We start from the raw sequence: 25144 nt of genomic DNA, 5'->3' as shown, positions 1-25144 counted from the left end.
CGTTGGCGGAAGACTCAGAGTGAATCTGATCGAATACGGGCTAGATCCTATTTGAAAGCCTACTCTTTGGCAATACGGGCAGTAAAGAAATTATTTTTTGCTACCAGCATTGCATCTGCAAGGAGCCAGTCAGCAGAGCTGTTCCGAGTGGTCAAGGGACTTTTACACACTCGCCCTCAAGTAGAAAATGCAGACCACTCAATGGCTCACTGTGAAGAATTTGCTCAGCATTTTGCAGATAAAATCACTCAGATTCGGTCCAAATTAGATGCTACAATTAATACAGTATCAGTGGATGTTACCTTGGCTCCTACCGGTCCAATGTTAATGGATACTTTTCAACTTGTGCAGCCTGATGATGTTGTCATGCCCAGCCTGGAGGACGGCTTGGAGGACTCAGAGGATGAGCTAGAGCCCCTGGGGCTTGAACCTGTAATGGAGGAGCCAGAGGCTGGCCCTAGTTCTGCTGGAGCAGAGTCTATGGCCCCTCCAGAGGTTCAGCAGTCAAGTTTGCCTGGTGCCGAGGCTGTGGACATGGAGGAGGATCTAGGCAGTGTGCCTACCTTCAAGGAGCATCGAGCAGAAAGAGAGGGCCTTCGAAGATCTCGGAGGCTTTATCAGAAGCGTGTTCGTAATCAGACACAGATGAAGGCCGGCTCCTTGCCTTCTTAAGCACCTGGAGCATGTATGGTTCTTTGCCAGTGGATATCTGACTCTTTTAGAGGAAAGACTCTGTCTCTGGCTCCTTTGGCTTCTTGTCTTGACTACCCGGAAACCTTGACCTTGGACTGCTTTATCGACCTGCCTATCTGTTACCCTGAACCTCGGACCGTCTGACAATTCTCTTGGTAATCCCTTTTGGTAGAACTACTGTGAATCTCCAGGACTGTGTAGCTTACACTGACTTTGCTGTGCTGGGAGGGGGTTTGTTTGTTTGAGAACTAGCTGCCTTATCAGCCCTTTGGCTGCTTTCCCAGACAGATGTGGACAGAATCCTTGGAAAGGTAAGAGCCACCACATGTGTCTTGGACCCTTGGCTTATTAAACAGGCCAGAGGGGGACTGACTGAGTGGGTAAAGGAAGTAATCAATGCCTCCCTACAACAAGGCAGAATTGTCACGGCCAGGCAAAATCAGCTCTCAGAGGATGAGGAGGAGGACGAGCCTCCTCCAGAGCAAGAGCTAATTGAGGCTACACCAGGTGGTAATCCTGCTCTGCCAGGTCCCAGCTGTGCTCTCCCAGCCCCAGAGGAGGAGGCCCAACCAGGTCCTAGTGCTAGTGAGAGGCCTCCTGTGGTGCAATAGCCTAGTGGTGACTCTGGGGAGGAAGCTTGCCTAGATGTGCCTACTTACAAACAGAGAAGGGCTGAGAGTGCTTGCAGGCGCAGATCCAAGAGGATTGCACAGAGGCAATTAGCCAACCAGCCTCAGGTGGTGTGGGGGAGAGTTTCCCTTACTTAAGCTGTAGAGAGGCCTCCACTCAGTGCTAGAGTTTATTGCATGATCCCTTGGTGTGATTGCTGCTGGCACTGGCTCTTTGTATCTTGACTCCTTGTTGCTTTGACCTCGGACTGGGCCCTTGTTATCTTCTGGCTGCTTTGAACTTGGACTGCTTTGACTACTTCTGACGCCGGTATCTGACTCTGGCTGGCTTCGGGGACCTGCTCCTGACTTCTGGTTATCCTGAACTTCGGCTGGCTTCCTCAGACTGCTCTCATGCTTACTCCTTGCAAGGTCTGTGTCCTGCTTCTCCCTTGCTGGGCTAAGCCATTCTTATCGGGTGTGTCTGTTATGTGGGCTGGCTGCAGTCCAGGACAAGAATTCCATCCTGCCTAAAGGAGGCTGTTGTGAGGAAATCTGTTAAAAAAGTCCATCATTTGATCCCACAATATGAATAACTATCAGCCAGTGTCTAACCTACCATTTCTGGCAAGGTTCTGGAACATGTGGTGGCTTCCCAACTCCAGGGGTTTCTGGATGAAACGGATTATCTAGATTCCGTTCAGTCTGGTTTCAGACCTGGCTATGGGAACAGAGCACCCTTGATTGCCTGGTGGATGACCTTAGGCAGGGAACTGGACAGGAGAGTGTGTCCTGTTGATTCTCTTGGAGCCTCAGCAGCTTTTGATACCATTGATCATGGTATGCCTTCTAGACCACCTCTCTGGATGGCGCTTGGAGGTACTTTCTACAGTGGCTCTGTCCTTCCTGGGAGGGGCGAACTCAGAAGGTGGTACTGGGGGACTCCTGTTCGACCCCCTGGCCATTGTCCTGTGGGGTCCTCAAGGTTCTGTGTTGTCCCCTATGCTGTTTAAACATATAATGAAACTGCTGGGAGAGGGTGTCTGGAAGTTTTGGGGTGCAATGTCATAAATATACAGATGACACTCAACTACTACTCCTTCCCACCTCATCCAAGGAGGCAGTCTTGTTTCTAAACCAGTGCCTGTCTTCAGTAATGGACTGGATGAGAGCAAACAAGTGGAAACTTAATCCAGACAAGACAGAGGTGCTTCCTGGTTCAGTCAGAAGGCAGATCAGGAATAGGGATCCAGCCTGTGTTGATGGGGTCACACTCCCCCTGAAGACACAGGTTCGCAGTTTGGGGGTAATCTTGGACTCAGCTTAAACTTGGAGGCCCAGGTCTCTGCTGTGACAAGGAGTGCTTTCGCACATTTAAAACTGTGCGCCAACTGTGGCCCGTTCCTTGAGAAGCCAGATCTGGCCACGGTGGTACATGCCTGGTACACCTTTGCACTACTGTAATGGGGCTCTACATAGGACTGCCGTTGAAAAGTGTTCGGAAAATTCAACTGGTTCAAAGAGCTGCTGCAAGACTTTTAACAGGCGCCGATTACAGAGCCCATACAACTCCCCTGTTGAAACAGCTTCATTGGCTGCCAGTTTTGTTCCCAGGCACAATTCAAGGTACGGTTATATTCCTACAAAGCCTCACATGGCTCAGGGTCCCAATATTTTGGCAGACCGTTTCTCCTGGTAAGAACCTGCCCGGATCTGAGATCCTCTGGAGAAGCCCTTCCTCTCCATCCCAACACCTTCACAAACACGTTGGGGGCTTTCTAGACGGCCCTTTGGACGTCCGCGAGGACGCCCCTTTTAAACAAAGGGGCGTCTCTTTTAGACGCCCCTGGCCTATTACGGACTCCGTCCGTACAAATGGCGGCGCCCTTTCTACATGGGCGCCTCCATCTGCGTCATCGGACGCTTAGCGTTCCAGAACGCGTCGCGCGCTGCTGAGTAGCGAGCGCCCCCTGGCCGCCTCGCTACGTCCAAACGCGACGCAAAAGAGTCCATTTTGAGCTTCTTTTTTCGGTCCGCTGCGGGAGTCGGGCGTTTGAAGCTCCGGCTCCCCTTCGGACCTTTCTGGCTGGCGGCGCAGCCGCTGCAAAGCGGCGTCGTACCCCGCCTTGGTGGGGACACAAGAAAGGGCTTCTCAGCGTGCCCCTAGCCCGGAACTCCCTGATCTCCCAGGGAGATAAGAACGGCTCCCTCTTGTGGCTTTCCGACAGCAGGTGAAGACCTACCTGTTCAAACAGGCATTAAGGAATCACTATAAGACAGGCAGGAATGTTGGACTGGTTCAATCATTCTGTTTAATGATGTCATATCTATTTATTTTTAAAAATGTTAATTGTACTGTTTGTTTGTTTTTTAATTGTTGTGAAGCTGCTCTGAGTCCAGTCTGGGAAAAGAGGGGAATATAAATAATAATAAATAAAAATAAGGGCAATATTAGAGAAAGATAGGCATTCTGTATATTACTTGGGGATTATTTCAGCAGGTTATGTGTTTGTGAAAGAGAAGATGCATTTTCAAAATGTCATGGAAGTCACTTGCTTCTCCAACATATTAATATTGCTGTCAAGACCAGAATTATGTCTTAGGCAATGAGTTCTCTGCCTTCTTCCTTATCATGCAGAAACAATGTGTGAGCTGCTTTATCCTCAATAGCAGAATACCAATGATACAGGAACTAAAAGATAATAAGAGGGTCAGTTAATTATACCAAGGCCTATCTAGCCTATCTATTCTTTTATGTGGTGATCAGCTAGTTAACTATGGACAGCTCAGAAGAAGTGAGGAACACAATAGAAGCCTCAATTATACATCCTGAAAATTAGGCTTTCTAATGTGCAAAGGAGGTGAAGTGAATTTTTTGGGGAACTGCCCATGGTACTGAAATTTAGGTTACCTTTGCTGCGAACCATTTGAGCAGGTTTTTGTGTAGAAGTGCATATCATAAAAATGCAGTCAACAAAATGATTCCATTGCAACAAAACTTCAGAGTCCATTCAAAATTAATGACAAGGGGACGGGAGAAGGGCAAGCATCCCGTGTCTTAAAAGGAGCCTGGCAAATCAAAAGGAAGGCCCCTCCAGAAATGAGGTGTTTGAACAAAAAGGCCTTGCCTGTTAATTTCACCTCATTTCTGGAGGGGCCTTTCCTTTGATTTGCCAGGCTCCCTTTTAAGACACGGGATGCTTGCCCTTCTCCCTGTCTCCTTGCCATTAATTTTGAATGGACTCTGAAGTTTGTTGCATTGAATCATTTTGTTGACTGCATTTATATTAAGATTTACTGTACTTATGACTGCTCACCTTGAGGGCCCTTTTGATTGATGGGAAAGGAAATATAAATATTTTAAATGAATGAATATAAAATGAAGCTGCTTGTTTTTGCCATGGCTATTAACTACTCTTATCCTGGGTTTCAGTTGACACGCTGACATCCAGAGGTGTTAAACATGGTCCAAAACACACTGCAGAATAATCCGTCTGAGACTACTTTAAATGTTCAGGCTCAGTGCTAAGGAATCCTGGGAAATGTAGTTTGTTTGTGGCACCAGAGCTCTCTGACAGAAAAGGCTAATGTTTCACAAACTACAGTTCCCAGAATTCCCTAGCATTGAGCAAGGGCAGACTGGATTATTCTGCAATGTGTTTGGACCATGGAGAATAGTGATAAAAAAGAAAATCAGAGCTTGGTAATAAAAAATAGTACAAATAATTAACTCCTTTTTTTCAGTACCGAGGTATAACTAGTTGCATTGGATTGCAATGTGATGAGTGATAATTTCATTCATTTTCCATCACAATTATAAACATTTACTTACTTTTTATAGTCCTGGGTGTGTGGACCTCACTAAAGGCTGTTGGGGAATATGTCCGGTTCACGTGCTAGCTTGTGTAGTGCCTTATGCTGCGAATGAAACATTCAGTGTTTTTAAAAAACTAAATTTTAATTTTTTAATTATTTTTGAGATAAATAAAGTTAAAAAATATAAACTTGGAACTAAATGGCAACTTGCTGCTTAGCACAATTTGAATATATAAGTGCAACTAGTTATTTTAAAAATTAACTTCCTGATTCTGGCATGAAGTGAAAAAATCCTCAAGGCAAGGACAGTAGAGGAGCAGCAAAGGAGCAGGAAAGGAGAATTGGAACATAGGAGTAACATAGTGCAAGAGAATGAGGTCAAGGGGTCATAATAGGGCAGTGTGTCCCATATCTTTGTTATGGATGTGCCTGTGAAGGTGGTTAGACAAAGAGAAAGGCATCCCCTGAGGATCTCAGAGCTCGTATAGGCTCCTATACAGTGGGTTCTTGGTGTCCACTGGATTTTGGTTCCAGGACCCCCTGTGATACCAAAATCCATGGGGGCTCAAGTCCCATTATATACGTGTGGTGTAGTAAAATGGTATCCACTTACCAGTTATAAAATGTCAAAATGAGTTTTTGCTTTTTGGAGTTATAAAAATATTTTCAAGTCATGGTGGTCTGATCTGTGGGTAAAGATTCCATAAATATGGAGGGCCGACTGTAGGGGGGGGGGAAAAGCTTGGATCCAAGACATATAGGGCTTTATGGGTCCGAAATCTAGAACCTGGAACTCCCTTCCAGGTGGCCAGAATGGCCCTCCCTGTTATCTTTCTGATGGCAGGCTAAAAAACCCCTTTTAAAGATAGGCTAGGGGGATGCTTATATTGTTTTAACTGAACGTTTTTAAAAGCATGTACTTTTTTAAATTGCATTTTAATATTTTACTTTGCGATTTGTTTTAATCTGTAATAGTTTAATTTTATTTTGATGCTAACTTTTATTATATTGTTTTTAATTGTATTGTTCTTTTAAATTGTGAGTGCTTCTTTGGGAAATTTTGAGGGAAAGTGGGATATAAATAAATGCCACCACCACTACTTGATTTCCCCAGAAACAGAGTGGTGGAGCTGTTGTAACAAGGGGTTGTTCTCCCTGTAATCTGTCCCAGTTCAATAGTCTAGGTAGGGTATTATCTTGCGGTTTAACCAGGAGTGTACTGCACTGCAGAATAAAGCATTGCCATGACTGTCCTATAGAATCCTGGGATTTGTAGTTTGGTTAGGCATCATCATGCTTTGGCCGATCAGGCTGGTACCGCCCCAAACTACAAATCCCAAGATTCTACAGGATGGAGTTCATGACAGTTAAGTTGTGCCAGACTGCTTTATTCTGTCGTATGGAAGAGCTGTAACTAATTATGAACTAACTAATCTAACCAACCTACTCGATTTCTTAACTTACCAGTAACAGAGCTCTCTGAGTATTTCATGTAAAATAGAGGTTAAAATCATAAAAATATAATAATCCATAATAAGCCATTAAAAACAATTGAATAGCCATGGCATAATGCCAAACGTACAAGATGAGGAGCAGAGGACAATAGCAGTGCAAGTTCTTAAAAAGCTTTACGTAAAAATACACTTTAAAAAAAAGGATTAGGAAAGGCTAGGAGGATAAAATGTTTTTCCTCTATGCCACTCCTTGCCTCCCAACAAACCGTCACTATGGTCTTTGTGTCTTTCTCCGAGTGTCCTGACTTCCCCTGAGTTTAGTTCTGGCTCATCTAGCAGTGACTTCTCTAAGTTTCATTGCTTTCAGTTTTGAGAGTTGTCTAGTCTGGAGAAAGTTTGAGACGGGTAGAGAAAGCAGGACAGAGAACAGACAAGGGTAGAGGTTATAAATGAACAGAAGCTATAGAATAGTAGAAGCTTCAGGTTCACATCCTATTGGTTTTAAGTAATTTCTCCAGTCTCTGGCTCTAGCTCCCTAGTTTTAATTTAAGTGTAAGTTATCTGATCCAGGTTGTTAAATTCCATTTTAAACAAATCTTTGTTCTGTTTCTGAAAATTCACAGCACACCAAGTAAAGCGTGGTGACATTCTCCTCCTATTCTTATATGAGGCGATCAGAAAAAAGCGCGCAAATGCTTTCTTCCTCTTCATGCCTTACTGCAGGTATGTCTTCTGCTGGTAAAATATTGACCACCCACTGTTAGTATAGTGATGACAACGAGAATGATCTGGGAATACATACTGTTATAGAAATGCTAAGCTGCACACATGTAAGGGTCATCCATAACATCTGATGTGATTGCTCCAACAGAATCCATGATGGTGATGCATTTATGCATTATCTGAAAACTCTAGGGCCCATTCAGAAGGCCAAAATAAGCTGCTTTGAGTCACTTGGAGGTATGCTGTCTAATGCCACACACTCTAAGAGGGCCAGAAGCTGTGCCAAAGCTATGCTCCAGTTCTTAGGTTGGCGTGTTGCTTTGCTAAAGGTTCTTGCCTCTTAGGACACATGCATCATTTAAACAGCATTACTCCAAAGTGACCCAAGCAGCTTTATTTGGCCTGTCTGTACGGTGCCCTTAGTCAAGGCCTAAACAGGTATTGGCAAGTTGATTATAAATATAGATAGTCTTCTCCAAGATGAAGTCTCCTGGTGTGTTGTGCTACAATCCCCCATCATTCCCAATCAGCTGGCAAGATGTGGGGTGGTTAGTCCAATAGATCTGGACTGTCCGCTTGTGAACAACTGACAGAGAATCATATAAATGGTTTACAACGTCCTACACTGTCATGTGAATAGCATCAGTGCTAGACCAGAAAAGAGAGTAGCCTCATAACACTAACTCAGAGCCAGATGTTGCCTCTCAAATTCCAACAGTGTTCTAACAAAGCAAGTAGGGCAATTGCATTTTCACACATATTCAAAAGATTATACTGCTTGCCATAGCAGGGGACACGTGTATTCTCCCTTTCTGTGTCTAATGCAGGCTTTCCAACTGTGGGCCCCAGACTGCATTTCCCATCATCTCCTCATTAGCAGTGCTGGAATTGATGGAATGATGTCTTATACTGTCTGAGGAGTCATGGTTTAGAAAGGTTTGTGTAAAGAGATTTCTGAGCCGAGAATCATAGATTCCTCACCAGGTTAGATTGCATTCTCATGGACTAATGAAACCCTTACACCAAATGTGCATATATGGGAGTTCTGCTCCTGCTCTAAGTTTTCAGAAAAGGAGAATTTAGAAGCATTGGAAGGGACAATTGTTTTAAGCCTTCAACACCCTGTAATTCTCTGCACATATTCATCTGCTGTGCCCTATTCCTTCTGCATTTGGAAACCCTATGAAGGAGAGGAAGCAGTAGTAGGATGGAACAAAATTTGGGTTGGAGAAACAGCAAGAGAAAAGTATTACAAATCTACTCTATATCATTTTTCCGTCTTCACTCTCTTCCCAAACTGCTCTTTCTTCAACAAATAGTTCAGGGGCATTTGTGCACACCAGTTACTTCCCAATACATTCATAGTATAAAACCCATCTTAGAAGCTTTTCTTCTTTCTTTTTTCAGCAAATTCCCAGATGGTCTCTCCAACAGGAAGATACACCACCTTGGTGCCATTGATATTCATCTCACAGTTGCTGGCATATTAAGGAAATTATAGAGGACTATGTGTATATCTTCAAATCTTGGAAGCAGGCCAACCGCCTTCTTCATCCTCTCCATCTAGCTGACCAGCTGGGAATGATTCCTTGTCATTTATCCTTCACGTTGACTCTGACTTATGGCAGTCCTATCCAAGGTTTCCTGCCTAGATTTGTTCGAGAGGGGGTTGCCAATACCTTCCTCTAAGGCTGAGGAAAGTGTTGATTTGCCTAAGGTCACCAAGTAGGTTTACATGGCTGAGTGGGGATTTGAATCCTGATTTCCAGAGTTGTAGTTCAGATCTGATGGAGTCCTGGTCCAACAGTCAACCACTACACCACACTGGCACTTCAGCCAAAAACTGAGATTTATGCTTCTAGCGGTCTTCAGGGACCACAACTACTCATTTAACTGTTACAGAGGTCTCCCCACACCTAAAAATAGCTCACAATGCCTTAAAAATAACTGAAGTGATCTTCAAACCACTTTACTTCTAAAAAAAGTCTGTGAATGTAGCCTGTGGAAAAATGAGGTAGGACAGCCCACACTGACTATGTAGGCATTGATCCCAGTCCAAAGACATGCATAGTTGGGGAAGGATAAAATCTTTCTTTTTAAAATCTTTTTTATTTAGTTATTAATATATAAATACAAACATCATACATACCATACATAACACATACATAAACATCCACTAATCAATATTATATACTTACATCTTAATTTTTTTCTTTTTCTGCTATCTTGCTTCTCAATATTCATTCCATGTAATCTTTAATCTCTTTACAACTATATACATCTTTTATTACATATTTGACATATACCATATAACATTCATTCTAATTATTGTAAGGCATAAATCTTTTCCTCATCTGGTCTTTATCTAAAAAATCCTCTCATGTTTTGAAGTTTAGGAAAATAAAACAGCTCATGGACTTCCTCTCCCTTTTAAAAATGTCTGCTTTATAGGAATTTTGAATTAAAAAGCTCATACGCTCTGGTCCCAGTTTGTTCTATGCCACACATGCTTCCCTTAGTGTGAAAAGCAGTGGACCTTACTGTTGTGCTACATGTTTGATGCAATGTTGTAGTTTAGTTGTAACTTGTCAGTGAATGGCAATAACAGCAGTGATTCCTCTGCAATTTCACTCCTTCTCCAACTTTCCTGTGGGAGAAGGGGAAGAGAGAAGTGATGCCCAGTTCCCAGCAGGTCTTGGATGGAGCTTCTTTGCTCAGCATCTCTGTTAGGGACCTAGTGACCTCAAGGGCTGGGACCTGTCCTTGATAACTTCTTTCCTGATAAATGACTGCAGGTTCTTGATTTACTAGCCCTTCACAGACTGGCAAAAAGCACCGGCCTGTAGGTGGAGTCGTGGCGTGACATCCTCACGCATGCCAGGGAGCCATTTTGGCATGCACCCGTTTACACAACATGTGCCATGATGATGCCACTGTGGTGCAGTTCCCAGACTGGTAGTTGTGGAAGGGTCTTCATCATGGCACGCTGCTGCACCTATGATGCCCCTTCAGGGAGCCACTGGGGAGGTTCTTTTTGCTCCCTCCAAGGAGTGGATCAGTGCACTGCATGTGGTTGCTGCAGCACCAATCTTGGGCGAAAAGGGGGGGTACATGCCACTCATCTGTATAGCCCCTTAGTTCCCAGCACACTCAGTCTTAGTTTCCAGCCCAACTCAGGTTTGTCAGAATGAAAAGTCGGTCTAATCTGCACTGCAGAAATAATGGTTTTGACAGCATTTAACTGCCATGGCTGAATCTATGGAGTCCTGGGTTTGTAGTTTGTTGTGGCCAAGAGGCTCTCTGGCAGAGAAGGCTAAATATCTCACAAACTACTAAATCTTAGAATCCCAGAGTATTGAGTTATGCAATTAAAGCAGTGTCAAACTATATTATTCTGCAGTGCAGATTAGACCGTAGTCCAGGTACATGGTTTATTGGTGACTTGCAAATATTTAGCCAATGCAGCAATAATCCCAAAGCAAAGCCAAGTTAATGCATGTTTCCCAGTGATCAAAGTAATCATTTGTCACATGTACTGGAGCCCCACGATAAATGAGAACATCGTCCCAGGGGATTGGTTTTCTGGGTTGGATTTGGCCAAGTTGCCATCTCAAAAATCTTTCCTGGTCTTTAAAATACCCTTTCTCCTTGTTTAGAAGGTAGTCATGTTTTCCCAAGCGAGGAGGGGAGGAGGGGAGAATCACAGCATTTACGAGGAACAGTTTTCCAGCGCATAAGATAAAAACATTATATCTAGCCCTTTGGTGTGAGCTCACTTTGCTCAGCCTGACAGAGAAACTGCAATTAACTGAAATATACATGATTATTCCCTCACCCCCTTTAGAGGCTGCTTGATTAACTAAACAAATGCTCCCCTAACTATCTCCCTAAGCATATAAAACATGTGTACAGGTGTTGTGAGAGCTAACTATACTTATCACCAATTATTTCAGAAATTTCAAATCCTGACTCTGGGAAAGTTGCAGTGGGGGGAGGTAGGTAAAATCTAGTCATTTCCCCCCAAAACAGTTGACCCCTTTTGTACATGAAATACAATGCTGTGGAATATGCAGACTGAAGTAACTGGACTTTTTTCCTTTGGAGGAGGAACATTGATACATTTCTTAAGAGGTAAAGATCTTGGAGTAAATATCCAGTCAGTTTTCTTGCCCCAAAAAAGTATAGTTATTTGTAAAGTTATTGTTCTATGTACTTCCACTCATAGCTTGGAAAACAACTTTTTTCAGATCAAATCTCCCAGAATTCCAGACAGGCCATGGACACAGATCATGCTGGACAGGGATTCTGGAGACTTGATCTGTAAAAATAACTTTATTTTTGTTTATTTAATTAAATTAGTTTATATCCTTCTTTCTTGATATGGTACTCCAAGTAGCTTACCCCATACTTTGCCATGTTATCCCCCTCCGTTTTTTCTTGAGCTGGTTATACGTAGTGCAGACTCCTCTTAGAGGTCACCTGAGTATGGGAAGTGTTGTGGATGGTGTGTGGGGTGGTTGCTCTTTTGAAAAGAAGGGGTTTAGGAGACATCTCTTGCAGACAGACTCCTGATGTACCCCTTTGGGATCCTGGCTAATTCATTTGGTATTTCTTCTTTATCTTGAGGCAGACCCTTACACTCCCTTTTTCAAAATTGAACACTAGTGATGTTGTGCCATTGAAATAACATGACCTTTCAGAAACTTGCAGTAAAGGCTCCATTGTGTCTGCACATATTTGGAGTTAATGGCACAATCTTGTTTTTGGTGTGTGTGTTTGTTTGTATCTGAAATGCATAGTCAGAGTAATGCACAAGCATTAAATGTCACTCAGAGCCACTCCCTCAGTTAAAGATATTGTAGACTGAAGAGCTAAACATTATGAGCCCATTAGAGTACTAAGATTGTCTGGAGATGCCCTTCTCTCTGTCCCGCCACCTTCTTAGGATCATAATCCGCCTCGCACACTCAGAACTTCTGGGACTAAACTGTTGGAGGTCCCTAGGTCCAATCATGTGCGGACCTCACAGAGGGCTTTTACTACTGCTGCCCCTCCCCTTTGGAATAAGCTCCCTGCAGAGCTTCGCTCCGCCGCCTCATTAGCTGTTTTTAAAAAACAGTTGAAAACATACCTATTCCGGCTGGCCTTCCCACCTTAATTTGTCCATTTATTTTCCTGCCCCCTTTCCCCTCTTTTCTTTTTTGACCCTGGATTGATGTTTAATTTTCATTTTTTTCTGCCCCTGCCATGTGTATTTTTCTATTTTATTGTTTTCCTGTTCCTGTCTTGTAGTAATGTTTTTAACTGTTTATTGGATTTTAACTTTGTATTGTAACGTTTTTTAAATTTTGTAAGCCGCCCTGATCATATCCATGGAAGGGCAGGGTATAAATAAAATTTATTATTATTATTATTATTATTATTTGGTGGTTAAAAAGGGACAGGGCCTTCTCAGTGGCTGCTCCCAGTCTTTGGAACTTCCTCCTTACAGAGGCCAGAATGGCTCCATCCTTGTTTTCCTTCTGTTGGCAGGACAAAACCTTTTTGTGTTAACAGGCGTTGACATACTGTCTAGGGTTGGGCTTTTAATGCTGTCTGCTGCTGTTTTAACGGTATGTATATACACTCATCCCTCCACGTTCGCTGGGGTTAGGGGCACAGGAAAAACAGCAAATAACACAAACACTATGTTTTTACCTGAAAGAACACCTTTCTAGGAATCTGTAGGTCCTCCAGCGCAACTCTGTGGTCAACATCTGCCAGACATTAACCATAGAATTGCTCTGAAGGAGCTACAAATACCTAGTGTAGTGTTCTCTTTAGGAATCTCTAGGTCCTTCAGTGTGTCTTTTGGTTAAAGTTGACCATAGACTTACACTGGAGAACCTAGATATTCTTAGAGAGAACATATTAATAAAATTTGTGAATAAACAAATCTGCAAAAGTCAAAATGTGGAGGGATGAGCATAGTCTTTTAATTAATTTTAATATTTGCAATATTTTAACTTCATAAATTAATAGTAATAAAATTTATTTGGTCTTTGACCAGTATAAAAACAAAATCACACAAACAGCATATCAGTATAACAATAACAGGTTAAAATATAAACTGATAGTAGACTATACATGTATAATATCCAAACAGATCTTTCTACACGGTAATAAAATGACCATTTGTCAGTTGAGGGCACAGTTTACAAACAATATAACAAAATTTAGCCACCTTATGGGATACTGTAGAATCATTGTTATCCAATAGAAGGAGTCAGTTTTACCTGGGAATTTACTCAGTAGTCGGCTAATCACTTAAAAGAGCCTTAAACTCTCTTGCTTTGTTTTGCAAAGAGGAGAAATTAATAACTTCATAAATTGTTTAATTGTTTTTAAAATTTTATATTTATACTTTTATTAATGCTTTTTGGTTTTTTAAAAAAATATGTTATTAGCTGCCTTGAATCCTATTATTAAAAGAAAGACAGGATATCAAAAATTAAAATTACATCAACAACTAACAAGAACAAATGGGAAATGTTTGTATGATATAAATGGAGACCAGAAATATCCATGATATCTCAATAGATGTTTAACTTGGGATATGGAAAATGGGCTTCAAATTGTTGACTGTGAAAGACCATTCCAGGGACGTAGCCAAGGGGGGGGGGTTCTTGGGGTCCGGACCCCACCCTTCCATTAGAAAAATGAATGGTGTGTGCTGCTGTGCCACCGCACTCAAGCCCCATTATAATGGTGGCACTTAGTCTGGACCCCCCCTTCCCAAAATCCTAGCTACGTCCCTGACTATTCTTCACTAACTCTAAGCACTACCTCTTAGCATTACTTCCAATCTGTAATACAGAAATGTTATTAACTTGTCATATATACATAAGGTAAATGAATGCTTAGTGCTGATAAATGAAGTTACATCATGAAAGCACTATGCACATTAAGCATTGGATCCTGTAGAGCAGGGGTTCCCAACCTGTGCTCTGAGGATCCCTTAGGGCTCTGTGTGCACTTCCCAGGTGCGCTGTGGCCACTTCAGGAAAATGAAAGAAATAAAAATTGAATAAAATTAAAGAATAAGATTATATAACTATATATACTCCTAAACAACATTAACTTGTAAGACTACGGAGATTATCATATGGAGGCATACCATCCTTAAAACTTGGCTGATCATCCCTAAAGCTTGAGGGTGTAATTGCCGGTCATGCTTGTCTCTCATGATGAAATCGTCATGGAAGCGTCCCGTCATTAAAGCATTCATGGAGCTGCCATTTCTCTGCATAATGGAAGTTCCTGTTATGCAGTTAAATGGCAACTCCACAAACGCTTTAATGATGGGATGCCTCCATGACGATTTCATCATGAGAGACAAACACAACCGGTGATCACACCCTTGCGCTTTGGGGACGATCTAGGCATGTTTTAAGGATGGTAAGCCTCCATATGATAATCTCCATAGAGAAATCCTCTTAGGGGCTCCGCCATAGAAATACGGGCTCTGCGAGTCAAAAAGGTTGGGAACCTTTGCTGTAGAGTGTCACAAACCTGCAGGATTCTGAGCCAACTGAGGTGACCGACTTGTTGGAAGAAGCCCCAGCTGTACCTGGGTGTCTTTTCAGGGATGCCGCAGGCTGTTGCACAATCTAGGGGAATGCTTTTTCATGGAGATGTTCTCACACAAGCCATCAAAAAGTCTGATTCTTCATATAACTGGTAGGTTATGCAAGTATATATCAACAGAATTCTGGCTTAAAATGAGCAGAACTCATCATCATCATCTTTACTGATAGCCTGCTTTTTCTCCAAGACTGGGATTCAAGGTACAGTGGTACCCCGGGTTACGAATTTAATTCGTTCCGCCGCCGCGTTCGTAACCCGAAAATCTTCGTAAGCTGAAAAAGCCATAGGCGCTAATAGCGAAAGCCGCGATTTCGTGCGAAAAAGCGCCGAAAAGCACCAAAATTTTTTTCGTAACCCGAAATAACCTTCGTAACCCGGAACAGTTTTTTTCAATGGATTTTTTTCGTAACCCGGAAATTTCGTAAGGCGGCGCATTCGTATCCCGGGGTACCACTGTAGTTTACAAATTAAAATGATTCAACATAGTTGAAAACGTACAAAGAGTTAACATTTTAATAGAATTAAACTGGTAGTGATATTAAAATACTTGAAAATAACACTTGAAAAGATTACAAAGCTATTAAAATAGTGCAATTTCAAACAATACTGCAGCTTTTTGCAAGCCATTTCTTTAAAAGCCTTCAGTACTAAAAGCCTATCAGAATAAAAAAGTCTTTGCCTGCTGATGGAAGGGCAGCAAGGAGGGACTACCTTCCTATAATCTTGTTGTTGTGTGCCTTCAAGTTGTTTAGTGACCCTAAGCGAACCTATCATGGGGTTTTCTTGGCAAGATTTGTTCAGAGACATTGCCTTCTACTGAGGCTGAAACATGTGATTTGCCCAAGGTCACACAGAGGATTTCATAACTGAGCAGGGAATTGAACCCTGGTCTCCAGAGTTGCAGTCCAGTACTCAAACCACTACTCTACTCTATACAGTGCTGTTGTTCACATTGTGGCTTTTGATCCAAGCAGGATAGAGTGGGGCACCTTGTATCAGGTGAGTCCCTTTCCCCAATAGTCCATAAGCTACTTCTGGCTGTATAGTTTTATGGCTCAGAGGGTACTTGACATAAATAAGGAACTGAAATCATGTAGGCAAACAGCAGACAGAAAGGAGACAAGCTCCACATGCTCTAAGATGGTCAATTCAGTTTTTATTCAGTGTTTAAAAAGCCAAATACATTTCTGCCACACCAAGCCTTCTTCAGGGGCCTTTGAGAGAAATCTCTGGAGTTGTTACCACTCTCCAAAGTACAGGACCATAGAGATAATAGGCCCAGCCCAGCCCAGCCTAGCACATTAATCATCTATAATGCAAGAATAACAATAGTGACTGACTTCACAGAGTGCTACAAGGTTTACTAAGATAATATGAAGTAGTCCAAGCTGTTGAGAAAAGCACTATTTTAATATGAAGATCCATTTGGTTTTTATTACATATGAGAGCTAAAAGACTGCTTGACATCCAACTTAACACACATTGTCAAGTTCATTCTGTTGTGTGCTGCAGGAAATGCCACCATCCAGCTTTTCTGCTGATTTATGATCAGCTTAGGGAGTTGGCTATGTTTAGCCTGAATAAGGGAAGGTTAAGGGGTGACATGACAGCCATGCTTAAATATTTGAAGGGATGTCGTATTTAGGATGGAGCAAGCTTTTTTTTTACTGCTCCGGAGAACAGGACACAGAGCAGTGGATTCAAACTAGAGGAAAAGAGATTCCACCTCAACATTAGGAGGAACTTTCTGACAGTAAGGGCTCTTTGACAGAAGAATACACTCCCTTGGAAAGTGGTGGAGTCTCCTTCTTTGAAGGTTTTTATACAAAGGCTGGATGGCCATCTGTTGGGGGTGCTTTGATTGTGTGTTCCTGCATGGTAGGGGGTTGGACTAGATGGCCCTTGAAGTCTCTTCCAACTCTATGAGTCTATGGCCCTGTGCAGACCGGCCTTAAAGGCCCGATTGGGGGTGGAATCGGGCCATAGCGTCCAAATAACGTGCACCCCGGCTCTGCCCCCAGGCACTTTTTGCAGCTCCTTTTCACGCCCTGAAAAGGCCAGTTTGGGGTTGTGGCGTGTGGTGACTGTGGTCTGAATCTGGCTGTAAAAGGCTGTCTGCAAAGCACCTATGTTTTTGGTGTAGCTTTCAACAGGTAGATAACTTTTCTTGATGCTTTACCCTCCCCAACTCAAATTTAACTTAATGTTTGTACTTTGATTTTCCTAATAGAAAAGACACAAGGCAGACAGCACAGTGAACAAAAAGAAAACAATAGGTAAGATTTTATTTTAACTTCTTTGAAACAAAATATGGAATTGGAAAAATCTTGGCTTGTCTAGAGAATGAATACTTTTGATTTTAATTACTCATGATTCATGAATAAATTCTAATAATGGAGTTCCCAAAAAATTCATTGTGATTTTTTAAAATACCACCTGGTGGTAATTAGTCATCACTGTGGATTGTCTCTTTTGTCTAATTATTATAAAAAGTCTTGATGTAAAGTGATTAAGATGTGTTAAGGGAGTCAGTAATCTATATTATACACTTCCAGGATGACTTTTGTGATTACTTGGTACATCTTGTTTCAATCTGTTATATTAAGTGTTCGCTTTTGAATTCCTGCTCTTTGTTACATTTGTTGTATTGTCATGGGCAATGGCTGATTCAGTTTTAAATAAATACATGAAAATGAGAAATAGTTTACTGCAGTGGAGGGATTAAAGCCATTAGGCTGACTCAGTGCCATTCCCTGTATTCATCCTCATGCAGGTTCAAGGAGACATCAGCTGGGTTGGAGCCATCAAAGGCAGTAGGGTCACTGTGCTTGCCTGGAGTATAATCATCATGCTTAATCACATGGAAGAGAATATATTTACATGAGCCACTTTGGTTTATTTAGACCAATTTCCCCAAGTGATTTTTTTGCATAGTAGTTTACTGAGACCACCATCTGTACACTAATTTACATAAGTAGGGCAAACTCAGTTCTTTAAAAAAGTAAAACACACAATATTGTCAATGTTTACAGTATTGGGCAACACAAGTGTTATTTGTTTTGTCTAACCCCAACCACCTGAATAGGTCCAGCATATAGCAAGATTCAGCTCACTCTTTTAATGTGCTATTTTCATATTATGAATTTCTCCGGGGTCAAGACAGGCTACACTTGTAATTTGTTTATTCATTATATTTCTTCACTGTGAAATAGTCAAGAGCCTCTAGACCTGGAAAGGGCTCAGAGTGCTACTATCCAAAAGACATAGTGCTATTTTTCCTTTTTTGGTCTATGGTAGTAAGAAAAGGATTGCAAGAAAAAGGATGCAAGAAGTGGCGAGGCAACGTGGGGATGTTCTAGATCTGTAAAAATCTGTGAATGTGCAGAGCACTTGTACACTAGACTCTACAGCTGGTCCTTTACAGGCTAACTGCTGACTCAACTGAAAATGAAACCTGACTTAGGAAGAGAGTTGAGAACATGGATTGTGTGCTAAATTTCCCAGGTTCAATACCAAGGATCTCCAGGTGTATAGGGGGAGCCAATAGGCCTGTTACTGTGGGTTTGGTGAACCCATTCTTGGTTTTGCTGCTACAGCTGCTCTAAATTGTACAGGACCTCTCATACTACTGAATTTGTGTTGGTAAAAGATGCTGGGAGCTGTAGTCAAGAAACAGCTTGAAGCACCAGCTGGCTACCAGGACAGCATTGATGCAGCTAGAACACTTGCTGGAAGAATGGCCACTGATGAGAAAGAGGACTCACCATTTCAGTGGCAATGGAACTACTGACTATCCCTGCATCTAGGACTGCAAAGATGCATAGCTGGTAACGCTGTGCCAGATGGGACTGTGGTTGTACTCATAGCAAGGCAGCTACCTATCTTCCTAGGGATCCACCTGGCATGTAGGAAAGAGGCTAGTTTTTTGTTTTGGCCTCCCTGACCCCATTCTACACATAGTTTTTTTCTCTCTCACAAAGTTGTATACTGGACATGCTAATCTATAGTGATAATATTTGAAAAAGAAATTTTTAAAACACTTCTCTTTATTTTTCCCTCTCACAGTTTTAAGAAATGGAATGTGGCAGAATATTATGTGGAAAGAGGTAAGAATTATTTCTAAGTTGTTTTGGAAAATAGTTACTATTTGATTTAGCAATAAATGGTTTTGATCTTTGAGTGTCAGCAAGGACAAGTACTACATGTTCTTAATATTTTGCCAGGAAAAGTAGTATGTCTTAGGTTTTGGTGTGTGTGTTTATGTGTGTGATCTTTGTGCTCTTCTGTGTTGAATAAGGAATCCTTAACAGTATAAATGTGTAATAAGATTGGTAATTTCCTTGGGTATATCCATACTACACAAATGGCAATTTGATACCTCTTTAACTGCTATATCTCTACTCTGTGGATTATGTAATATGTAGTATGCTGAGGTACTGAGAAATTTAAGCTTGAGAGCTGTAGTGCTGCAGTTTGAGGAGTGGACTAGTGTCAAGCAGAGAATTCCCAGTATGTCAGAAAACTAGAAATCACAGGATTCTGTAGGATTGTAGTATAGTATAGTGTGGATACATCCCTTGTCTGTGGAAGTGGCAAAGCGATTCAAAGAAGTTCTGATATATTCTTAAGCAGATAGTAGAACAGTTACTTTTTTGGAATACAGCTCACAAAACCCCAAGCCAATGTGGTCACTGTAACTTTCTAAGTGTATTCTTAAAATTCAGAATCCAGTATGCCAGAGGTGTAGAGCTTGTGAGCTTTCAAATGTGGTTGAACCGCACATTCCTTCAGCCCTAGTAGCATAGCCTATGGTGAGAGATACTGGGAGCTGTAGTCAAGAAACATCTTGGGGGATCACCAGTAGCCACCCTTGTGATATAACAGTAGTGAACTTAATCTCTAGGTATTGATCCTTGTGGATGACATAATCAGCTGACAACCAGGAAAACATAAGCAGGACTGCGGGAACCCCAAGGTTTGCACAGGTTAAACAACTGTAGAAGAGGAGAGAACCTGTGGCTCAGTGGCCACACAATGTGGGATGGTTGTTAGAGCAGGAAAATTTGAAAGCAGTGTCCTTGTGGCGATAGTAGGGCTTGGGACCATGCACCAACCGCAAGTCCCAAGCCCTACTATGTGCAGGCGGCAGACTAATGGTGGCCTTTGATCCACACGGGGGCGCCATCTTTATGTAAGGGACACACAGCTTCTGCATGTTTCTGCGCATTGCTTACGTCGTGAGTGCGCCAGTTGCACACTCACAACGTAAGCCAGGTGTTGCAAAAAGAACCCAGAAGAACCGGGTTCTTTTTACTCCAGAGGGACGTTGCATGGTTTGGCGGTTGTGACGTTGTTCTGGAGTTAAAATGGGCGCCTACAGACTGCCATTTTTTGGCAGTTTGTACTATGCCACAGGGAAGGAGAATGGAAATAGAAGTCTAGTTGGCTAGAATCCTGGACAGAGTCACTCCACATTGCAGCATTTTGTTGCAAGACCCTCTTATTTCTTTTCTCCATTCTGATGAAACTCTTCAGAACACAAAGAACATATTTAAAATTAAAGAACATTGAGCCCCAAATTGGCTCTGAGTACCAAAACTGAATAGAGTTCATAGGCCTGTTACAGACTGCCAAAATAAAGCTGCTTTGGGTCTCTTTGGAGGTATGCTATTTAAATGATGCATACATCCTAAGAATCCGGAAGCTGCACCAAAGCTGCACTCCAGTGCTTAGGAATGGAGTGTGGCTTTGGCGCAACCTCTGGACTCTTAGGACCCATGCATCATTTAAATAGCATACCTCCAAAGAGACCCGAAGCAGCTTTATTTTGGCAGTCTGTAACAGGCCATAGTTCTTTTATGCCAAACTCCATTTCAAGTCACATTCAACACAAATACACACATGTATGCAGATGTGCACCGCTCCCCCCCATGCAAGCCCTCCATTTCAGCAGTATCATTTAGAGCAGCTGTGGGAGAGTCACTATTTTTGCTTCTGTAATTAAACAATTGAGAATCAGATATCCTTGTGGTTTAGTTACTGCAATTTCCCAAGAGATCAACCAGTAGATCTCAGAGTATCTTTTTCTTAACTTGTGATAACCAGTTAATAATGCATTTCTTCTGTCTTTAGAAAAAGAGAGCTAGTAAGCCAATTCATGAAGTCAAAGATATAAAATTTGCTCAGCACATGCTGTGTAAATAGTATAGACATAGTGCAAAAGCCGCAGGTCAGGATAGATAATATGATGCAGTGCTGCCATTCAGCTTTTGGCCTGCTGTAAAACATTGTTATTATATTCTTCAGTGGAGACTATTTTAAATGGACAGATGAGAAAGGACACATTTCATTTTACTTAAAAGCAGCCTGCCCTACTAAATGTGTCTGCCACTGTAAACTCACGTAAACACACTAGAAGGGGTTTGGCAAATGAAATTGCAAATAAAGGTGAATGAAAAGTAAATATGATTCAGAGAGTTTGCTTTTCTGAGGAAACAATGTACTTGAAAACTTCAAAAAATATTGAACTTGCAAGTGTAAGTGTAAAGATTTTCTTTTGTTATTACTATTATTATATTTCATTTATATAGTGCTGTAGATTTACACAGCGCTGTACATACAAACTATGAAATCGATAAAAATGAAACCTGCCAATGGCGTACATTCTACAAAATAAATATAAAACAATAGATAATAATGCAAGATAGAATTAGATAAAATAATCAGGCAACAAATTTAAAGCATCAAATATCAAATCAAATATCAGATAACAATCAGATAAACAATCACACAATAAAGTTAATTAACATTCAAGGAACCCTGGTGGTACAGTGGTTTAATGCCAGTACTGCAGCTATAACATTAGAGATTACCGCACTAGGGTAAAAGCGTTCCCCAATGTGTTCTTACGGGCGCGAGCCTGGAGCGTGATGAGAACCAGAATGCTAGTTTACCGCATGGCTTCCCGTTCCCAGAAATGGCCTCCCTGGAACACATTGGGAACACATTTGGAACGCCCGGCGGCGACGGCGGCGTTCCGCCGTGGAGTAAACTAGCGTTCTGGTTCTCATCACGCTCCAGGCTCATGCCCGTGAGAACGCATTGGGGAACGCTTTTACCCTAGTGCGGTAATCTCCATTGTTCGATCCCAGAGGGCTCCAAGTCGATTCAGCCTTCCATCCTTTCGTAGGTCGGTAAAATGAGCACCCAGCTTGTTTAGGACAATTGGCTTACACATTGTAAACTGTTCACTATGAAGTGGTATAGAAATGTAGTTGCTATTGCTATTGCTATCAAGCGTAAAGGTATTTGATTAAACTAGTGTGACAGGACTATTCAAGATGATATTCAGGGTACAATTGACCATCCAGCTACGATGTGTAAATGCCTACTGGATTTAATTACCTGTACTCAGGATTGCACCAGTGTGGGTTAAGCAGAAGGTGGCTGCCTCACTCCAAAATAGTGGTGGTGGGGAGTCACCTCCCCTGCTGAATCTGCAAACTACTTGTTGTTTGGACTGGTGTTGGCAGCACCTGACCCTGAAAAATGCAAAGCTGGGGTAAAGGCTTGTAAACTTGCAGGGATAAATGGTGGATGGCTTCTGAGCTTCTCCTAAATTTTGCCCCCCTCCTCAAGCATGTGTCTATTATGGGTTTGTATTTATTCGTTTATTCTTGCAGGGAAGTGTAGTTTTATTTTATGCAACATTTCTATTGTTTTTATGTTTGATTTTAATTTTTATACAGTACTGTATAGTCTAATTGTGGTAAAATGTGTTAAAGTTGTTTTTTTTTTAAATGAAAAGTTATCTATGAAATATGTTAAGGCTGGCCTTTTAAAAAAAAAAAAGAGAGAGAAAGGTATCTAAGAAATGCCTAACAATTGTTATAGTAGTAATAGTAATAATCCTAGTGTCATGCTTTCCAATGCACATGTGTATGTGCTGCTATAGCATGCTTTCTGTGTAACATATGAATCCTGTATCAGTTGTTGATGGCTTTGTAGAGATGGTATCTGGTGTAGTGGTCGGTTGCAGTGAGAGAAGAAGTGAAGAGGAAAGAGTCAGTCATACATTTCTCAATGCAAATCAGTCCTTTTCTGTTGTCTTTTCCTCCTCACCTGTCTCTTTGTGTCCCTGGAAGATGCCCTTTCCCTTTTTATTTTTTGTGTACAGTCCTTTCTTCTCCTTTTTGAGTGTCCATGTCCTGATGTCTTTGCATTCAACTTCCATTCCTGAAGCATATCTATTTGGCAAGGGACACAGACCTGGCACCTCTCTTGTTTCTAAGAAAAGGTCACCATACCCAAGAATTATCACATTATCACACACCACTGTTTCCACCTTTCATTCTTGATTAATTAGCTGATTAACAGTATGGATGGGCTCTCGCTTTCTGTCTTTGTTCATTTTCTCTTTTTTATGATTGTTGCTGCACTCCTGCCCCTGACTCAATAGGTGGCAGTGGGAGACATTGTGAAGGTCACCAATGGGCAGCACCTCCCAGCAGACATGATCATTTTGTCTACCAGGTCAGATATACTGAATGGGTGTGATGTGTGATGCCTCTGCTAAACTGAGGTTTAAAAGCAACATTATTTTCAGTAAGAAGAAATTCTAGTGACATGGAATATCATTCCTCTCCAGAGATTGGAAAGCAACTGCCAGAATCTCCCAAGTCAGCATGAACATTGGTAACTTTTCCAAGATATGTTCCACTCGCCCACCTTTCACATCACATCTAAACTTTTAAGCAGATCTTGGAAAGGTTAAGGGTTTTCCTTTTTACATTGGTTCCTAGCATTCCACAGCCAACCAGCTCTGCTTAAATGTCAGGCATATAGTTTTACTCCAGCTCTGCTTTTTAAGTGTCAAGCAAACAAACAATTGTGTGGTACTACCATCTGTTCCCCACTTTTGTAGACTAGAAGGAAAATTACATGAAGGACTGGAACTGCCTCATATGTTATACTTGACATCTGGCAGGGATTGGTAACTTGGTATAGTTCAGATATTTTGCACTTCAAAATATCTGGTGCCACTCACTGTAGATTGTGGTAGTTGCAATCTAAAGTGTCCCAATGAGACCTCCCCCTGTTGTATAGCATGTTTTTAAAAGATTGGTCCACTCTGCTTTAATATAAAAGACCAGATCCAAATTAAAAGTGGAAGGATTAAAGGAATAGCATTTTTAAAATTTCATTTGTAACCCACTGTCCTTTTGTGAAACTCAAAACAGAGGGTTTCCAGTATATCCTCATACAGGCACTAACCAGACTAGCTTAATTCCAGTTGCATATCAAAATCTTTAGATAATAATCAATAATGATCATGTTCATCAATTCTGTTTCTATCTCAGTTCTCCTTGAGACTTTTGAAGCAGTTTACAAAGAATTAGTGTCTGCTGGGGAGTCAGGGGCTTTCCCAGCAGATAATGATCACCAATTAGCAGACACTAATCCTCTTTTGCATTAGCCTTCCTGCCTGAGGCCTGCCATCAGCACAGAACAATACACATGCAAATCATTCCTGCATTCCCAGGCTCGCACAGTATATATATACCCACTTTTTCCAGGCAAGCATTCTCTGAAGATGCCAGCCACAGATGCTGGCGAAACATCAGGAAGAAACTCTTCTAGACCATGGTCACATAGCCCGAAAAACCCACAAAAAACTATCAATATCCTAGACCAGGGGTAGGCAACCTTTTTGAGCCGGGGGCCGGGTTGCTGTCCCTCAGGCGACTGGGGGGCCGAAGCCGGGGGTGGAGCTTCCACCCTCTGGGGCAGGGCCACGTGCCGGGGGTGGAGCTTCTGCCCTCCAGGGGCGGGGCCACATGCCGGGGGCGGAGCTTCCACCCTCTGGGGGCCAGGCCTCCCCATCTTTGCTGGCCCCTGACGGGGCCCCAGGCCCCATCAGAGACCGGCAAAAAAGCTGGTGGGGGCCGCCAGCACTGGAGGGCCCCCTGGAGGGCCCCAGCGATGGCACCGGGCCTTCCAGAGGCCCCCTGCCACCGTCGGAGCCCTCCTGGAGGGCCCCAGAGACGGCAAAGGGCCCCCCAGAGGCCCCCTGCCGCCCTCGGAGCCCTCCTGGAGGGCCCCAGGGACGGTAGCAGGCCCCCCGAGGCCCCCTGCCGCTCTCGGAGCCCTCCTGGAGGGCCCCAGGGACGCCCGCTGCCGCGGCTGCCCATTGCCACTCTGGGCGCCACCATTTTGGGCGGCAAA

The 25144-nt window shown here is 42.4% G+C and overlaps 1 protein-coding gene across 1 annotated transcript in view; it reads left to right on the top strand.

The window, feature by feature from the left end:
- Nucleotides 1-25144, top strand: part of ATP8A2 (ATPase phospholipid transporting 8A2) — a 500148-nt gene that overhangs the window by 91273 nt on the left and 383731 nt on the right. The window contains exons 4-6 of the mRNA XM_042457059.1: nt 17151-17196; nt 18986-19026; nt 23379-23452. Of these exons, the coding sequence (XP_042312993.1) occupies nt 17151-17196; nt 18986-19026; nt 23379-23452 (161 nt within the window). The remainder of the gene's footprint in view (nt 1-17150; nt 17197-18985; nt 19027-23378; nt 23453-25144) is intronic.

The sequence above is a fragment of the Sceloporus undulatus genome, chromosome 3 (assembly GCF_019175285.1).
Source record: "Sceloporus undulatus isolate JIND9_A2432 ecotype Alabama chromosome 3, SceUnd_v1.1, whole genome shotgun sequence".
Taxonomy (NCBI): Eukaryota; Metazoa; Chordata; class Lepidosauria; order Squamata; family Phrynosomatidae; genus Sceloporus; species Sceloporus undulatus.
This window is presented reverse-complemented; position numbering and strand designations above follow the sequence as displayed.